We start from the raw sequence: 19,524 nt of genomic DNA, 5'->3' as shown, positions 1-19,524 counted from the left end.
CTGGCTCGATCATTCGTGCGTTTTGAAATAGCAGTTGGTAAAGATGGCATAGGGAGTAAACACTAGAAACTGCAGTGGAGGACAAAGGTGATAAAGCTGCGTTTTGTATCTTGTTCTTAAGTTTGTTTACATGTTAACTTAAGCATGATAGTATTTTGTTGTGCTATTCATACTTCAATAGAGACAGATAAATCGGCAAAGCATTGAACAGTTTAATTTTCATATACTGCAGTGAATCCTGATTCCTTGCAAACTAAGTTATAGTTACACTATAGATATTAATTGGTTAGCTGTAAATACACTCACAGTTTTTCATTCACGAGGGGCGGAGCCCCGAGTGAATAAAAACTCTGAGTGTATTTACAGCTAACCAATTAATATCTATTGTGTAAGTTACTTGTAGCAGAGGACCAATGAGAGAAAAGCGAGTTGATAAATAGCACCGCCTACTATGAGGTGTCAAGACACGGTCCGGAGTCTGTGTAAATAGCTGTCTCCATCTGCAAGGATCATACTTTACTGCGGTACTGCTACTACAAGTTGTTGATAAAAAAATCGGAATTGGTACGTGTGAAGATATTGTACCTTTGAAATGTTGAAGATGCAGAAAACATGATTTTTGTCAGGTACAGGTATAGGGGTAGCGATTGTAGGCTTTTATGTTCAAGCCGTCAACTCTGAAAGAAAAGTTATCTTTCTAGATCCTTTTTTTTTTTAAAAAGGGGGTATGGATATGGGAAACATCGGCATAGAACTTTTTCTTGATGGCAATCGGCGTACAGAAAAAAATGAAATGATTTGTGACATTTTAATGAAAGTTTGAAATGGTATTGGAAGTAAAAAAAATGCGGGGACTTCTGATGTGAAATTGCTATATGTATTTGGAGACGGGAAAGAAAATGACGAGAATTCGAGATAGGACGTATCATTTACTGATTAAGGATACGCGGAGAAAACATACAGAACCATTTATGAAGCGGACACCGACAAGCTAAATAATGTTAGTTTTTGAAATTTAAAATGTTGACTTAATTCATTCATCAGCCATTGCCTTGGTCTTGAAATTGACATCATTCATTCATTCATTAGTCAAGGTCTTGACACAGTATGGCTTGATGCCAAAAGGTGGGCGTGACTTAAAAAAAACTGTGATTCTTCTGGCAAATACACCACAGCAACATGAAAGCAAAATCTAAATTTACCGCCAGTCCTATGGTATAATAGGATATATGCGTACATGTATGAAAATGAAGTCCTGTGGTTCGTCATTCAGTATCTTAGAAGAGAATATTTACAGATCCTACAAATATAAATCCTGTGTTTTTGTTTAGCTTGTAATAGTTAATTGTTCAAAAGACATTGCAAGTCTGTTGTGTGATCTCTTTATTTTATTAATTTGGGTCCATCCATCCATCTCTCTCTCTGTCTGTCTGTCATTCTGACTGTACATGTATGTTACACTTTCATTTTGTTACTGTAAACCCATTATTATTCGCGAATCTTTTATTTCGCAATTTTCTAGTTTGGATTCCATCTGCGAGTACTAATTATCGCAATCAGGACAACATTCTACATATTTTAAAATATTTAGCTGAATGATTGGTTTGCAACAAGAAATATTCGCAAGCCAAAGAAGGTCTCAAATATTTCTTGCTCGCAAATAAATGTTGGTTTACAGTATCTTGAAATTGGGATGCTTTTTTAATAGATCATAATTCAAATATGAGTAGTCAAATACTTTCTAATATTTCTCTATTTATGAAAAAACATATTTGTGAATATAGATACTTTTACCTACATACAGCGCTATGACAAAAGTGTTCAAGATTTTTACACAATGGTGATGTTTCTGCTATGGGCCTAGTTTTTAAAAGGGAAGTAACTGTTCAAGGTATCCTAGAAAACTTTGGCAGAGTTATCTTCTGGTAGAAAGTGACATATTGATTTATCAATTTCTGTCATCATTATTCTGATTGGATAGTAAACAAGCAAGTCATTCATAATGGGCCAAACATTCAAAGAAATAATGAACAATTTATAGAAATGTTGCATTGTACGTTTCTGGACAATATCTCAAGAAGCCTTTGAGCTTTTGTAATGAAATTTAATACCACAACTCCCTATGGTCTAAAGTAGACTTCTATTGATTTTGAGGTCAAAAGGTCAAAGTTCAAGGTAATAAATTCTTATATTCTGTTTGTGTGTAACACGGCCCAAGTATACTATACGTTTAAGTAGTTCCGGGGAACATGGCGCATTTATTTAAAAATGTGACGTTAATTTGTATTCATTTTTTAAATTATTTGAATAATAATTTGTATTAACTAAAACAATAAATTAAATCAATGTGAAAGAGATAAGCAGTAACTGTTATTGAAAGTTTAAAATACAGGTCGAGGGAATTGCAGGCAAGCTAATGAATTTGTGTACAGTAGACAGGTCAGTAGGTCGACAGGTCAGTAGGTCGACAGGTCAGCAGGTCGACAGGTCAGCAGGTTAGCAAATAAACATGTACAGGTTGACAGATTGATAGATAAGCAAGTTAGCAAATGAGCATGTGTACAGGTCGACAGGTAAGCAGGTCGACAGGTAAGCAGGTTAGTGAATAAATGTGCACAGGTCAACAAGTCAGCGGGTCGACAGGTCAGCAGGTCGACAGGTCAGCAAGTCGACAGGTAAGCAGGTTAGTGAATAAATGTGCACAGGTCAACAAGTCAGCGGGTCGACAGGTCAGCAGGTCGACAGGTCAGCAAGTCGACAGGTTAGCAGCTCGACAGGTCAGCAGGTCTACAGGTAAGCATATTAGCTAATAAACATGTGTACAGGTCGACAGGTAAGCAGGTGAACATGTAAGCAGGTCGACAAATCAGCAGGTCAATGTAATTTTATTAGGCAGACACGGGAATAGCCAGCAAGTATGCAAATGAAACAGTGGTATTTTGGTAAAAATATATTTAAACTTTCAGTTGTATATTAATATATCAACTTAAGGATACACCAAAGGTTTCCAAATGCCAGAATTTAATTTGCATGTAATTCTTTCATTATCAAAGATAACATAATAAAAGTATATATCATTTGAAAGCTTGTTAAATTCACTATTTAATTATCCTAATTAAAACTTTAATTAATAAATTATTTAAAAATTATTTAAATATTAATGTAAATTTTAGTGCATAAATATTTTATAAATCAACTTTTTTGTATTTAACCCCTCAAAGTGGTCATTTTGCCTCAAGATAGATTAAAGATTGAACTTAAAAACCGTATCTCAGATTTTTGATAGATCTTCTAATTCAAAAGTTACAGCCATTTGCACTTCAATGTTACCAATTTATTGGCCTAATTTAACATTTCCCTCAATAATTCCAAAACTAAGCTAGATATCAAAAATCTGAGATACGGTTTTGTGAACACACATTTGAGAAGCAACCCATCCAATTTTCAGAGAAATTGGTCAATAAATAAGGGAGCTGAATCCTTTGAAATAATACCACAAACTGTATGATCTTACTTTACAGTAGAGGGCAAAAACCCATTACACAACAAAATCTGCCAAAGCTAGGAATATATGACACCTTGGAGATTCAGCTTTGGATACCTGTCACTTAGCCATATTTCCTATGCATATTCACAAGAATGGGAGGTTCTTTTCTGTATTTTGATGCTTTCAATTAAGTAAAATAGGTTAAATTCTGAATCTGAAAGATTTCCCGGCAAAATGGCAAGAGCTAAGCTCCACCTCCTATTTTATGGTCATCAGTGATCTGTTAGATCTCTTTCTCTAAATCTAGAGTCCCTGTAGTTTAATTACTGATAACCTCTGTGTGGCTAGTGAAGAATTCCCCAAGTGGCCACAGTGATTTATTGCGTCTTTCATGAGCAGGCAGTCACAGATCAAATCAGAAGCTTCAATAACGGAATATTCCCATGTGGTAGTGTTTATGTTTCATTATTGTTAAATAATTAGAAAACCATTTCATAATTACCAAGAATTTTACATGCATTATAAAGCAGTGATTAACTTCTTTTTCTTAGCCAAAAATCTCAAAATTGTTGAAAATCTTGAAAAAAGCCTTTGGTGTATCCTTAAATTAATTTGATTTATGATATGCGATATCCTTAAATCTAAATAACTTTGATACCATAGTAAGAATTTAAATAACGAAATTTAACAAGTTTGAACGGGTCAAGTTTAATTGAATATTTGTGGTGAATATCTATACATGTCGACCTGCTGACCTGTTGACCTGCTTACCTGTCGACCTGTTTCCCCATATTTATTGTTAATTCAAAATTTAATGAATATGTATATTATGTAAATGTTATGAATAAATATGTAACTACAATAAATATTCATTACTTTAATAGGGTAGATATGAGGACTATTTACTCATTTTGTTAAAACTGAAAATCCGCAGGAACTACAATACCGTATACTGCACTTGACCCTGTAACACTTATGTTTCTAGACAATATCTCAAGATGCCTTTGAGCTTTTGCAATGAAATTTTATACAACAACTCCTTATGGCCTAAAAAAGATCCACTTGATTTTGAGGTTGAAAGGTCAAAGATCAAGGTAATAAATTAATACATTCTGCTTGTGTGTAACACTTTCATTTCCGGATAATATCTCAAGTAGCCTTTGAGCTTTTGCAATGAAGTTTTATACCAGAAACTCCCATTGGCTTAAAGAAGACCCCTATCGATTTTAAGGTCAAAAGGTCAAAGTCATAAATTCATACATTCTGTCTTTGTAACACTTTTTTCCAAACTATATCTTAAAAAGCCTTTGAGATTTTGAAATGAAATTTTATATCAGAACTCCCCATGGCCTTAAAAAAACCTATATTGATCTTGAGGTCAAAACTCAAGGTCAGAAATATATATTGCACATATAGTTTTCAGATTATAATTTTAGTTTTTCTGATAGCTTTTGCAATGACACTTTTGTTCATGAATTTCTTGAACTTAAAAAAGACTCCTATTGACTTAAAGGCCAAAAGCTGAAAGGTCAAGGTTGACTTTTTGTCTTTCTCCATCTGCAAAATTTTTTCCAGTTCTTCCACCCTCTTCTTTTTTCCTTAAACGGGGGACACAACTTCTCTGAATTAACTTGAATGTTTTTTTTTCTGGATCTTGAAAGCATGTAACAAACTTGGAAAAAAGAATCATAAAAAAAATCACCATACACAATTTGATTGACTAGCCTGTAAAAGTTGATTGAAGGTTGTAGAAACTAAAACAAAGAGTTTGCAATCTTACATTAATTGATCAAGTGTATGATATAAACTAGACAGATGAAAATTCTTATCAGACTCTGATTAAATAAGCTTATCCCTAAAATGTGTTTGTAATAACCTTGACCCATTAAAATGAGTTAAACAAGCATATGTACCAGGTATGTTTAAGCGTTGCATGGTATGAAACAGTATTTGTATATGAGGTCATATCAAAATTGGTCAGAATAGAGTTGGAAAAAATTACCATAAAGTTCCTTGCATTGCAAAAACACTTTAAATAAAGTGACTTCTAACTCCTTAAATTTGCAAAAAATTTATGCAAAATAGATGGAGCACAAAATATATGCATGCAAATTTACAAACAAAAAACAAAAAAAAATTATCAGCACATGTGCAACACTGTTGTAAAGGTATGGATGTATATTTATGAAGTTCAAATGTATTTGGCTGAATTAAAATGAATTTAAAGCTTGCTAGTAAATGACATTTAAATGACTATGTGCACAGTATTTAACCTGAGAGAGTACTTCAAATTCTTTTGTAGTTATGCAGAGTACCTAGATATTAACTGGTCCAGCTTGCTGATAGGATTCACCTTGTTTAACATTTTGCCCTACTTGTATACACTGTACATTAGTTCTTACTTTTAACCTGTGTCTATTTTGCAGAATATGTCTCCTATCTTTAACAGCAACGTCATAGAAATAGTCCCTAAAACAAACACATCCCAGAGATATCTAGAACATCAGTGTTGACATTTGAATGTCCAAAACAGAGACAGACAGATATGAGCTTTATCTTTCTTACCTGTGATAATAATTAATTAGACTTACCTGTGCAACAGGTGAGAAAAAAGCACAGGAAGCTCAAAGAGCCATTAGGGGATTAAAATTATGTCAGTGTTGCAATGTGTGAGGACCCTGTCTTTGGGCAGGAGGACTCTGCTTTCTCAGGGCATTTGCACCTATGGGGGACAGAACAGATTTCAGACAGTTTTAGGGGGAAAAGATAGGAGGTGTTACTCAGAGACAACCTTGGACCCACCCCCAGCTCTACCCTCTAGTGCCAGGGTTGTCATTTGTGGAGGGGGTGTGATTGGAACATCAGTTGCATATCACTTGGCCAAGGCAGGATGGACAGACGTGGTGCTGCTAGAACAGGGACAGTAAGCTCTTACTTCTTGTTTTATACTTTTGATCTTGGTGTGTCTTACGATGCCTGTACAATGTTGAGTATTCAAGGTTTTCATAAAAGTAACATAAAAATTTATTTAAAATTAATTCATTTAAGTGAAGTAGAAAGAAGTATTTTATTTATTTGCATTGATTCAGAAGATACTGGTTGAAGGAGAGATGAGTGAAAACAAAGAAATAAAAAAATATCAGGATAAATCATCTGGGTGAAATTGTGAGTGCAATTCAGAACTTACAAGTTTGATTTAGGTTGACTGGAGGAACCACATGGCATTCAGCTGGACTGATCTCACAGGCCAGACAGGATGTGTCCACCTCTAAACTCATGCGGTATGGCAGAAAACTGTACCAAGAACTGGAGGCAGAGGGACACAATCTCAGTATGCAAATCTACCAGTCCTGTTAATCTGTTCCCTCTCATAATGCATGATTATTTTGTACCAGATTGTAAGTAGACACAAAAAAATTGAGCAATGTGTGAACATGAAGACATTATTTTGGTGTAGGTTTTAAGCAGTGTGGTAGTTTAATGTTAGCCCAGTCTAAAGACCGACTGATTTATCTTCAGCGGAGGAGTCAGATTGCTATGTAAGTTTGTTTTCCTCAACAGTAGCCTTTTTGATTCATATTTATCATCTCAGTGAAATTTTGGAATTTGGGAACAGATGTAATTTTGACAATAAATTTGCTGTTAAGGGTATGATATTGTTTGATATTTTCATGTATATCTCATCAAGTGATATTAACTAATTACCTGAAATGGAACTGTCAAAGATTTAACCCTTTGCAGAGCTGCTGGGAATGAAAGTCACATTATTACACCCCAAGAGGCCAAGAAAATTTGTCCTTTAATCAGAATTGATGACTTAGAGGTAACAGTTATTTTGGCATACCGGTATTACTTTGAGAATTTAATTTATAAATTAAATTTGGACTCTTGTTGGATGTTTGTCATTTCAAGATTTCTTATTTATTTGAATTAGAATGAAAATTTAATTGATTGAAAGTAAAATTATATTTGCACATTTTGATACAGGGGGCTTTATGGATACCAGAGGATGGGGCTCTTACTGCCCCAGATTTAGCCCTAACCTATGCTTCTGTTGCAAAAGAAATGGGTGAGATTATCTTAAGTTCTCATTAGTGTTGTTCAATCAATCAATTTCATCATTATTTGCTGCTGAAGCTATATATCCTTAAGACACAAACCTATAAATCGATCAGCAGATTATTTACTATGCAGGGAATTAGCAATATACATGTCTCTTGCCAATGAAACCAAAAAAATCTATTTGAATCTCTTATTAAATGCTAGTTATTCAATGAAAAATCATAATGAACAAAAATACGTATTTGGTAACGGTTTGTTTAATGGAGTTAATGTTTGAATTTTAAGGTGTGAAGGTATTTGAGAGGGTAGCTGTAGATAAGGTTGTGGCAAATAAAAGAGTTGTCTCCCATGTGGAAACCTCTGCTGGAAAAATTGACTGTGAATACTTTGTCAACTGTGGGGGAATGGTGAGTATACATGGTACAGGTCTAAGATGGTGGTCATGAAGATGAAAATCAGGAGTCCTGGAATCTTTTGTCTGAGTGTTAAGATTATGTTAGGATGGTAATGATTATGTCCAAGTATGAATATTTTACTAGTGGGCCCATAGTCTTGGGAAAAAATCTAAACCCGAAGTCAAAGTCCCTCTTCATCCCTGTGAGCATTTCTACATCACAACAAAACCTATAGAAGGAATGGATCCCATGATGCCAGGTATAGAATTAATCAGCATATAGAAATCTCACTTCTGTTATCAATTCACTTATCTTGTCATGCACTATAACTACATGTACAGATAAATAGCAGAATTTACACAGATTACAAATTACCTTTCAGTGGTGAGGGATTATGATGGCCTGACCTACTTCAGGGAGTGGAGTGGAGGGATTCTGGCAGGGGGATTCGAACCTGTGGCAAAACCAGCATTCCTGAATGGAATTCCAAAGGATTTCCAGTTTGGGTTACTACCCGATGACTGGGATCATTTCCGTAAGTTGCCTAGATATAAATCATTTATCATATTAAATGGAAGTGCTCAGTACCAAGTACTTCAGAATTTGTCCTGCACACCTACATATTCATGAATATCAGTCTCTTTTTTTCTTTTTTTTACAGAGGTACTTTTGGATCCCATCCTTCACCGCATGCCAGTGATGGAAGAAGCAAATGTCCATAAGATGTTCAATGGTCCAGAGAGTTTTACACCTGATGGCCACTGGAATCTTGGGGCTGCTAGTGAGGTGTGAACAGGCACTATGACACCAGTTATGTCATGTCTATATATAGACATAGTGTAAAATGTCTACTGAGGATCTGTCTGGTGTAAAATGTAAATCCTGCTCAATATTACATAGATACATCTTGGCAGATATTTTTATATAAATGTAAAGATTCCTGAGCATACAATATATATATGACTGAAGTTATATAATTAGTTCATGAAAGATGTATAATTTTGTGAATATCTTTTGAAACCACATCAATGGGCATCTTTTGAAACCACATCAATGTGCAGGTTTTTTTTTTTTTTTGGTTTTTTTTTTGGAATGGTAATTAAAACCCAAGACATTGCTATACTTGTTACATGGACTTCTGAAAACCTCAAATAATACTCCAGCAAAAAAAACAAAAACAAAACATTATCTTCAAATTTTGATCTAGATTCAAGGTGCCTGCATATGCATGTATCTCTATAAATCCTCAATAACTTGTGAAGTTTGTAGAAATTTGTAGAATATCACTTCTTGGTGATGTTACAATGATTCTTCATGCTTGTTACTTCAATATGCATTTGTATATGTGTACCTCAGAAAAGCAGTTTCAGAAGTTATTGTATGACTTCCAGATCAGAAATTACTATGTAGCTGCTGGGATGAGTTCCATGGGAATAGCGGGATCAGGAGGGATCGGGAAGTACTTGACAGAATGGATCACGGAGGGAATGCCCAGTATAGACCTGTCCAGTCACGATATCCTGAGACACGTACCCCATCACAACAATCCTAAATTCCTAGCAGAGAGGGTCAAAGAAACACTGGGTAATTTTGTTTTTACAGGAAGTTTAAAGACCACATGTGTGATACATTTTGAAGTGATGCAATTTTTTTTAATCATGTTTAATGTACATGTACTGTATATACTCGCCTATAAGTCGGGTTTTTGGGAGTTAAATTTTGGTCCAAAATTCTATGTCCGACTTATAGGTGAGTCATAAAAAGATTAGTATTTTTCTTGACAATGAAATGTAGTATTCTATAAACATTTCCATGGATTATTGTTGAACAAAGTCTGGATATATATAATATCATTTACGTATTCTAAGATTATACATAAAGTTCAAGTATTTACATATTTTAATAATTTTATTTTTTCCTATGTGTGCATTAGTATTTTTCCTAATGATTTAAAATTAAATATCGGCATCATTTCTAAAAAAAAATTAATTGAAACCAGGTTAAAACATTAGAGCATTCATTTGAAATTGTCAACTGATTCTGACAAAAAGTTACATCGACTTATAAGCAAGTCAATGGCAAATTCCTCCAAAATAACCTCAAAAAATACAACCGATTTATAGGCGGACCGACTTATAGGCGAGTATATACGGTATATTTGAAATTAGTATACTAGTTTGATACTTGAAAAGAAAATGTGGTGTTTTAGACTGTTTGCTGCTCCTACATTTTCTAGTCTTTTGATCAAGAGGAAAAAGCATGAGAATTATTTTAACTTTTGCATCAAGATTACAAGATTGCATATTTTTTGTCACAAAACAGGAAATATTACTTTTGATAAATTGATTTATTTATTTTTTGACAGTAATTTGTACTTAATAATAGTAATTTATTCCTGAAAATTCCCTCTTCTGGGAGGATCACAGTATATGTGTGTGCAATAAGCATCTGGAAAAAAAACAGCTTAATATGCAGATAGCTTATATGGTTAAAAATTTGAAAAAAAAGGGTCTATGCTTCCTCAAATGTTTTTCTTTGACCAAGTGTCAAGCATTGCAATAATTATGATTTTAAACCAATACTTGTAACAGGTATGTACACTCTGAGATACCCGAATGAGCAGCGTTATAGAGGAAGAAAACTCCGAACCTCGCCATTACACACAAGACTTGAAGTACAAGGTGCTTGCTTTGGAGAAACCAATGCTTATGAGAGACCCATGTGGTTCACAAATTCAAATGGTAAAAAATTGAAGTGTTTAACTTATCAAACTTAGAAATCTTTATAAAGATATTGATAACTTAATAATTCAAGTAAGAATACAGTGCACACAATGCATGAAGTAATAAGACTTAGATTTAATTAGAACTTGAAATTTTGTGTAACTTTTAACTTTTAGATGACTACCTACATGATCAGTACAACATAGAGAAGGGAGGGAGAACTTTTGCGCAGCCATCTTTCTTTGACAATGTGAGAGATGAGTACTGGGCTTGTAAGGAAAATGTCTGTTTGATTGACATGTCATCTTTCACCAAAACAGAGGTCCGGGTAAGGTCAACAATGTCTTTTTAGCTCACCTGAGCTGAAAGCTCAAGTGAGCTTTTCTGATCACCCGTTGTCCGTCCGTCTGTAAACTTTTCACATTTTTGACTTCTTCTCAAGAACCACTGGGCCAATTTTAACCAAACTTGGTACAAAGCATCCTTGGATGAAGGGGAGTTTAAATTGTAAAAATGAAGGGCCAAGTCCCCATCAAAGGGGAGATAATCAAGATAATACAAAAATTCGGTGGGGTCATTAAAAAATCTTCCCAAGAACCACTGAGCCAGAAAGGCTGAAACTTATATGGAAGCATCCTGGGGTAGTGTAGATTCTAAATTATTCAAATCATGACCCCCGGGGGTAGGGCGGGGCCACAAAAGGGAATCCAAGTTTTACATTGAAATATATAGTAAAAATCTTTAAAAATCTTCTTCTCAAGAACCACTGGGCCAGAGAAGCTGAAACTTATGTGGAAGCATCCTGGGGTAGTGTAGATTCTAAATTGTTCAAATCATGACCCCCGGGGTTAGGGCGGGGCCACAATAGGGAATCCAAGTTTTACATTGAAATATATAGTAAAAATCTTTAAAAATCTTCTTCTCAAGAACCACTGGGCCAGAAAGGCTGAAACTTATGTGGAAGCATCCTGGGGTAGTGTAGATTCTAAATTATTCAAATCATGACCCCGGGGTAGGGCGGGGCCACAAAAGGGAATCCAAGTTTTACATTGAAATATATAGTAAAAATCTTTAAAAATCTTCTTCTCAAGAACCACTGGGCCAGAGAAGCTGAAACTTATGTGGAAGCATCCTGGGGTAGTGTAGATTCTAAATTGTTCAAATCAAGACCCCCGGGGGTAGGGCGGGGCCACAATAGGGAATCCAAGTTTTACATTGAAATATGCAGAAAAAATCTTTAAAAATCTTCTTCTCAAGAACCACTGGGCCAGAAAGGCTGAAACTTATGTGGAAGCATCCTGGGGTAGTGTAGATTCTAATTGTTCAAATCATGACCCCTTGGGGTAGGGCGGGGCCACAATAAGTACTACGGGAGGGGGGGGTGAGAAAAATCAGGTGAAAAACAGCAAGGCCAAAGTTACTCAGGTGAGCGCTGTGGCCCATGGGCCTCTTGTTATATTACATGTGTTATTAGTGTAGTAATTAGTCTTTTAACAGTTTTGTGAAATTAAGTATATGTAAATGATAATATACATGTAAAGAAAAGAATATTTCCTCTTAATGTATGTTGTTTTGATTCCATTATGTTAAACTTTCACAATTTGTTACAAGGGGAAAATTTGTGATAGATTTATTTTTACACAGTAGGTGTCTTTTGAAAGATAACTTTATTGTGTGATCTGATAATCTTATACACTTTGGATTAATTCTGCCAAAAAATGATAAATTTTAAATATAGTGAAATTGAAAATTGATGTTATTTTTCTAATCTACAGTATCTAAATTTTTTGAGAATTGAACAGTCATACATGTACATGTATTTAAAAGGCTATGAACTTTTGCTCATCTTTTGAACTCTTGACAGTTTAATTATTCTTCTTTATATATATTTATACTTATCACTTAATTTGCTTTTTAAATATCTCACAGTCCAAAGGACCAGAGGCACTACAATTTCTGCAGTACCTGAGTTCAAACAACATTGAACAGCCTATTGGCACCATTATCCACACTGGAATGCAGAATAAATTTGGAGGGTATGAAAATGACTGCACCATTGTTCCTATGGAGAATAATACGTAAGATATAACATGTTTACACATACTAGATCAAATACCTGGTATCTTAGAAGTATATGTGTGATTTTTTTCTGTCCCAAATGGTTCTAAATCCAATGGTTACTTCTTGGTATGGTAAAAAAATAAAAGATAATTAAGCATGAAAAAATTTCCAACAATTTGTGTTGTTTACTTGAATCAGGTTCTTCATGATCTCACCAACTTCTCAACAGACAAGGTCATTGAACTGGTTACTGAAACATCGGCCAGCAGATGGCTCTGTGGAGATCCGTGATGTCACTTCTGCCTATGCAGGGATCAATGTGATTGGTCCTCATGCTCCTCAGCTGTTGAATGATGTGTCAGGGGTCAAAACTTCCAGACAAGAATTCAAACAGATGACTTGTAAGGTGAGCTGTTCCTTGAAAACATTCATTGAATTCACTGATGCAGTTTCGCTAGGGTTTTGATGGAGAAATTTGAAAAATAATCATTGTGCTTTTCTTAAAGTAAGCATCAAATCTCCCTGTCTTTAAATTTACTATTAGATAAAGTTTCTGAAACTTTGTGTACATATTTTTTTTCAAGATTTTTTAGTGGAACAATTCTTTTCTCTGACTGAATAAGAATGTTAATCAAAAAAGCTAGTTTGAAAAATAAAAATATTAAATAATGTATTTATTTTTATTGCTGTAGGTGATAGATGTTGGCTTTGCCAGCAATATTATTGCTATGAGGCTAACTCACTCAGGGGAGGATGGCTTTGTGCTTTACGTTCCATCAGAGGTATTAATTATCTACAATTTCCGTAAAGCTTGATATACAAGTACATTTATACTGTGCAAAGGCTCGTAATTCAGGACCTTTTAAAATCTATTTTCAGTATGGCTTACATGTGTATGAAACCTTGGTGAAAGCAGGAAAAGACTATGGGATTCGTGATGCTGGGTATTATGCACTTCGTGAGCTACGAATAGAGAAATTCTACGCTTATTGGGGGTCTGACCTCACAACTCACACCACACCACTGGAGAGTGGCAGAGAATTCAGGGTAGCATTTGAGGTATGTATAAAAAAAAGAAGAGCTGTCCATACCTGCACCAAATTAAGTAAAACTGTAAACTTTGTTAGTACACAATATTTGAGATGAAACCTGCAATTGTGTATTCTGTTAAAAAGAATTTTTAAAAAATCAATTCATCAATTATTGTAAATTTTTTGCAGAAGGGGGATTTCATAGGAAAGGATGCCCTTCTGAAACAGAGAGAGAATGGGATCAGCCAAAGATTTGCTCAGTTCTTCTTAAATGACTTTGATTATGAGACTGATGTGTGGCCATGGGGTGGGGAACCAATCTATCGCAATGGCAAATATTGTGGTACTATTACATCCACTGGTTATGCCCACACATTGGAACGAATGACATGTCTGGGTTTTGTCACGGACTATGACAGTGAAGGAAAGAGGGTGTTACACAAGGCCATGCATGACTTTATTTTGGATAAGTCAGCAAAGTATGAGATAGCCATTGCTGGGAAGAAATTCCCTGCAGAGGTCAACTTGTACACCAAACAAGCAGTGTATCAGAATGGAGAACCAGTTTTTATTCCTGCACCAAAACGATGAATAAACTAACCAGTGTTCCTTCTTCGGTGAAACTATTCCTGTAATAAAAATGTTTATGTGATACCTCAGTTACTGCTGTTTTAGTGTAACATCACTGTTTTTTTTTTAACCAGAGACAATTCATTTGCTTAGTATGATTGTAAAGTTTGTATATACCAGGTGTGTATGCACGTAAGCTATAATTATTTACGGTATGTATAGAACATCCACCTATATATACTGGCAATAAAAGAAAGTTGAAGTAAATTTTGTCCTAAGAATGCTCTATTGAGTGAGCAACTGCGTAGAAGATTTGTTTGTTAAAAAATGTCTTATGAAATGATTTTTGATGATTAAATCATTCTTGTTAATTTGCCATTATATCGTTACTGGTACATGTACATGTATAGGTATATCCTGAAGAAATTTTTCTGGAGTTTGACTGTTTCTTTCTGCATAGGTAGCAGATAAAGAGGTTTACAAGCTAATGAGGCCAGAGGGTCAAAAGGTTAAAGGTAGAGGTCAAAGTTAGGGTATCTTGTTAACAATCTGAATGTACTTACCATTGAAGAGGAAGAAACATATTGATTCCAGGGTAAAAGGTCAACATCAAAGATGGTGTAGTTGTACTAAGTAGTGAACTCAATTTTAAAAGTATCACTTTACATTACGGTCAAGTAATTTCTATAGAAATGCTCATAATCTATACTGAAATACATGGTGTCCTGGGGGAAGACTATGGATTCCAGGGCCAAAATTTCAAAGGTTAAGGACATTGATCGAAATTATGTGAATACCACATATATTCACATTCTAAAAAACTTTTTTAAACTTTTAAGCAAGATAAAAACAATGTCACAATATCTTAAATTTGTAAACACTATGTACACATCTAATATAGGAAAGCACTTTCAAAGTGAACAAGTTGGAGTAGAAAACTTATTCATTGATACCCCATAGTTAGTGTTGTAGGTTGTAAAGCACTTATTATTTTATTTTATTAGGCTTAAACTCACCTCCTCCCAAATCCGAAAATGATGGTTAGTAAAAACAGAATGATTGCTGCTACATGTATCAGTAGTCAGTGCATGTATAGGAGAATCTTTGTTAAATCATCATCCATAGGTACATTGGAAAAATATAATTCTTTTGTGTTTTGTTGCAAATTCAAATGAATTCTATTAGGTTGTGAAGAGTTGTCTCTCTTCTATTATCATCTGATGGTAGGTTGTGAAGAGTTGTCTTTCTATGTATAGACCACATGAGCAGGGAATTTAAAAAGCATTTCTTGCTAAGACTAGATTGACAATAAAAAAGAAGAAATCAACACTCAATGCAAATTGTATTATTTGCTGCCAGGAATAGTTTGTTACAGATATGAAAGTTTCAAAAGAGTCAATTATTTGGCAAAGTAGAATTCTGAACTTAGCTCTTTAATTCATTTTTGCAAGGTCGCGTATTTTAGCTAATTTATAAACAGAACTGTGTAATTTTTTCATGAACTTTACATGACATTGTATAAAGTTTAAAAATGAGTAAAGACAATTATTCAATGATCACATGAAATATATTTTAAAATGCTATTTATATAAGAGAAAGAAAATTTAAAATTTAACTTGTAGATTTGGCTAGAAGGACCAGAAAGCAGATTAATTTTCTTGGAGGTATAATATACTACTTGACATTCATTCTTCAAAATGGTGATCACCTCTTCTGCTGTCAAAACTTCTCAGGGTTTTGAAAAAAAATAATATGAAGTAAATTTGCAAGCAATAACATGTCACCCCAATTAAACTTACCCTAACAGTTAAATAATAATGCATCAATTAAGTTTTGTGTATGATACAGCAATATACACACAAAAAGCATAGTATTTACTGTAAACCAACTACATTGTATTATTTGCGTCATCTTTTATTCACGATTTGTCATTTTGAAATCAATCCGCGGCAATTAATTTTTGTGACTTAGGAAATATTCCCCACAAAAACAAAGCAAAATACATGTAATAGGTTCGTGGTGATAAATATTCATGAATTAAAGTAGGTCGCGAAACTTGTGAATATTTCTCGAACGCGAATAAAAGTTAGTTTACAGTACCTGAACAAGGTCAATACACGATGCTCATGGAATAATGACTGCAAATTTTCTACTTCCTAAAAATTACAGTCTTAAGAAAACTAAATCATTCTATCCATGGAAATAGCAAAAAACTTCGTCCAGTTAATTCCAGCTTCTTTGTTTTCTTGGCAGAAACCACTTTGCAAGGACAGGATACAAGAAACAAACCTTCAAAATCTCTCAAAGATTGTCTGGACAGTTCCTTAATTAGAATAACAAAATTGAAAAATTGCTTATTTAGCTGTTTCCTCGGTAACTGTGGCCATTTGGAAAAGGAGATGGGTGATCAAGGTATGCAGAATGCCTATAGCTTCAGATATATAAAAAACATATTTAGTTTGTGAATTATTAAGAGTAAAATTCTCATTATTGAAATTTATGATATTATGATAAACGAAACTTTTCTGAGGATAATTTTCTCAGGAAAAAATGTTCTGCTTTAAAAAAAAAAAAAAATGTGGTATTCATGGGATTGGAACCCTAGCAATAAAAATCCAGAGTATCATTTCCCTTTGAGACCAACACTCTAACCACTATGCTTCACAACTCCTGATCAATAGTGGCATTTAAATCATGTTTGTGATATGACCCTTGACTAAATGGACTAAGTTTTTCTCAAAAATATGTGAATGTGGTGTCATAAAAGTGAATTTTTAGCTCTTCTGAGCCAAAGGCTCAAAGAGCTAATGCTATGGCCATTTGTGCGGTATGCGGTGTGCGGTGTGCGTAAACTTTTTAGAATATGGGCCATAACTCAAGAACCCCTTGGCCAATTATTGTCAAATTTGTCACAGGGTATCCTTGGCCCAAGGGCTCCCTTTATACTAAAACTGGGGTTGTGACCCTTTAACTAGGGGAGATAATTAGGAAAATAGAAATGAAAGTACTGGTTGCTAAAAAATCTTCTTCTCTAGAACCACTGGGCAGATTATCACCAAACTTACACAAAAGGATGAAGATATGTTGTAGATTAAAATTTGCTCGGGGATTTACCCTGGGGCAAAGGGCGTGGTCTCAAGGTCACTTTAAAGTTGACCAAAAATTACATTTTATTAAAATATTGATATTTTGCTTACTATAAGGACTAGGATCATCAAATCTTGTCAGTTGGTGCATCTAAGAACCTCATATCATGTTGACTCAAAAGTAGGTCACAGTGACCTACTTTTTAAATTTTGTGGCCATTCTTTTTCAAAATGATTTAGAGGCATATTTTGAACAATTTAAGGCCTATGATCATCAAACTTTGTCAGTTGATGCATCTTGGGTCCTCAAAGTATGTCAACTAAAAAGTAGGTCACCTCGACCTACTTTTTGAATTTTATGGCTAATCTTTTTTAAAACAATTAAGGTCATTAATTCGAATACGGGGAGGCTTAGAATCATTAAGTCTTGTAAGATGATGCATCTTGGGGCCATAAAACATATTTATTAAAAAGTAGGTCACAGTGACCTACTTTTTGAATTTTGCAGGCATTCGATTTCAAAGCGTTTTAGAGGCATAATTTGGACATTTTAAGTCCTATGATCATGAAACTTTGTTAGTTGATGCATCTTGGGTCCTCAAAAAAGGTCAACTGAAAAATAGGTCACCATGACCTACTTTTCAATTTATATGACTATAATTAAATATTTCAGGTACTAATTGGCTTAGAATCATCAAACTTTGTCAGTTGATGCATCTTGGGTCTTCGGAGTAGGTCGACTAAAAAGTAGGTCACAGTGACCTACTTTTGAAAATTTATGGCTTTAATTAAATATTTCGGGTACTAATTGGCTTAGAATCATCAAACTTTGTCAGTTGATGCATCTTGGGTCTTCAGAGTAGGTCAACTAAAAAGTAGGTCACCGTGACCTACTTTTGAAAATTTATGGCTTTAATTAAATATTTCGGGTACTAATTGGCTTAGAATCATCAAACTTTGTCAGTTGATGTATCTTTGGTCCTCGGAGTACAGCAACTGAAAAGTAGGTCACCATGACCTACTTTCGGAAAATTTATGGCTTTAATAAAATATTTCGGGTACTAATGGCTTAGAATCATTAAACTTTGTCAGTTGATGCGTCTTGGGTCCTTGGAGTACAACAACTGAAAAGTAGGTCAAGGTGACCTACTTTTGAAATTTTATGGTTGTATTTAACATTTTCAGGAATTATTTGGCTTAGAATCGTCAAAATTTGTCAGTTGATGCATCTTTGGTCTTCGGAGTAGGTTGACTGAAAAGTAGGTCACCGTGACCTACTTTTGAAAATTTATGGCTGTAATTAAATATTTTGGGTACTTATTGGCTAGAATCATCAAACTTTGTCAGTCGATGTATCTGTGGTCCTCGGAGTACAGCAACTGAAAAGTAGGTCACGGTGACCTACTTTTGAAAATTTATGGCTTTAATTAAATATTACAGGTACTAATTGGCTTAGAATTGTCAAACTTTGTCAGTTGATGCATCTTGGGTCCTTGGAGTAAAACAATTGAAAAGTAGGTCACTTTGACCTACTTATAAAATTTTATGGTTATAATTTTAAAAAATATTTTAGGTATTAATTGGCTTAGAATCATCAAACTTAGTTGATGGGTCCTCAGAGAATGACAAGTGATAAGTAGGTCACCATGACCAACTCTCAGGTACTAATTGGCTTAGAATCATCTTGGGTTCTCAGAGTGTGAATTGGAATTTCAAGGGTTTATCTAAATATACAGGATACTTCGAGGCTTCAAATAGAAGTGATAGGTTGTACAGTTTATCAGAAGATGAGCCCATGGGCCTCTTGTTAAGGTATAGTGGGTCTTTGCTCCATATTTTTTTTTACTAAAAATGTTTAATTTTTACGCAAACTTTGAGAATAATCTTTAAGAAAAAAATGGAGCCAAGACCCACTCATAATGAAAAATTGTGTTATAATATGAGAAAATGATCCTTTTTGACCTCTTTAGTGTGTGTATGCTATTTATAGGCAAATATTTTCAATCTTTGTGAGATTTGTGCAATTGTGGAGAATTTACATAAAGTAAATTGTTAGATGAAATATCAACGATTTTTTAATGTAGTTGAGATTTAATTTTTCACCTTCAT

The 19,524-nt window shown here is 34.3% G+C and overlaps 1 protein-coding gene across 2 annotated transcripts; it reads left to right on the top strand.

The window, feature by feature from the left end:
- The first annotated feature begins 68 nt into the window (after positions 1-68).
- On the top strand, positions 69-14,700 carry LOC133172579 (pyruvate dehydrogenase phosphatase regulatory subunit, mitochondrial-like). Of its 2 annotated transcripts, none has more exons than XM_061307501.1 (18): positions 69-87; positions 5,914-6,410; positions 6,688-6,818; positions 6,945-7,026; positions 7,229-7,310; positions 7,475-7,556; positions 7,835-7,956; positions 8,089-8,203; positions 8,327-8,479; positions 8,606-8,730; positions 9,336-9,528; positions 10,536-10,685; positions 10,844-10,995; positions 12,597-12,745; positions 12,927-13,134; positions 13,421-13,510; positions 13,608-13,787; positions 13,949-14,700. In XM_061307501.1, the coding sequence occupies exons 2-18, from the start codon at positions 6,139-6,141 to the stop codon at positions 14,348-14,350; spliced, it is 2,688 nt and encodes an 895-aa protein (XP_061163485.1). In that variant the 5' UTR covers positions 69-87; positions 5,914-6,138; the 3' UTR covers positions 14,351-14,700. The 2 variants fall into 2 exon arrangements, with proteins under 2 accessions (XP_061163485.1, XP_061163484.1); XM_061307500.1 differs by lacking the exon at positions 69-87 and adding an exon at positions 4,455-4,581.
- The last annotated feature ends 4,824 nt before the right edge of the window (positions 14,701-19,524 follow it).

The sequence above is a fragment of the Saccostrea echinata genome, unplaced genomic scaffold (genome assembly GCF_033153115.1).
Source record: "Saccostrea echinata isolate AGI-Se365-2 ecotype Australia unplaced genomic scaffold, CSIRO_AGI_Sech_v1 ptg000054l, whole genome shotgun sequence".
Lineage (NCBI taxonomy): Eukaryota > Metazoa > Mollusca > Bivalvia > Ostreida > Ostreidae > Saccostrea > Saccostrea echinata.
Note: the sequence above shows the minus strand (reverse complement) of the source record. Positions and strands in the feature narration are given on the sequence as shown.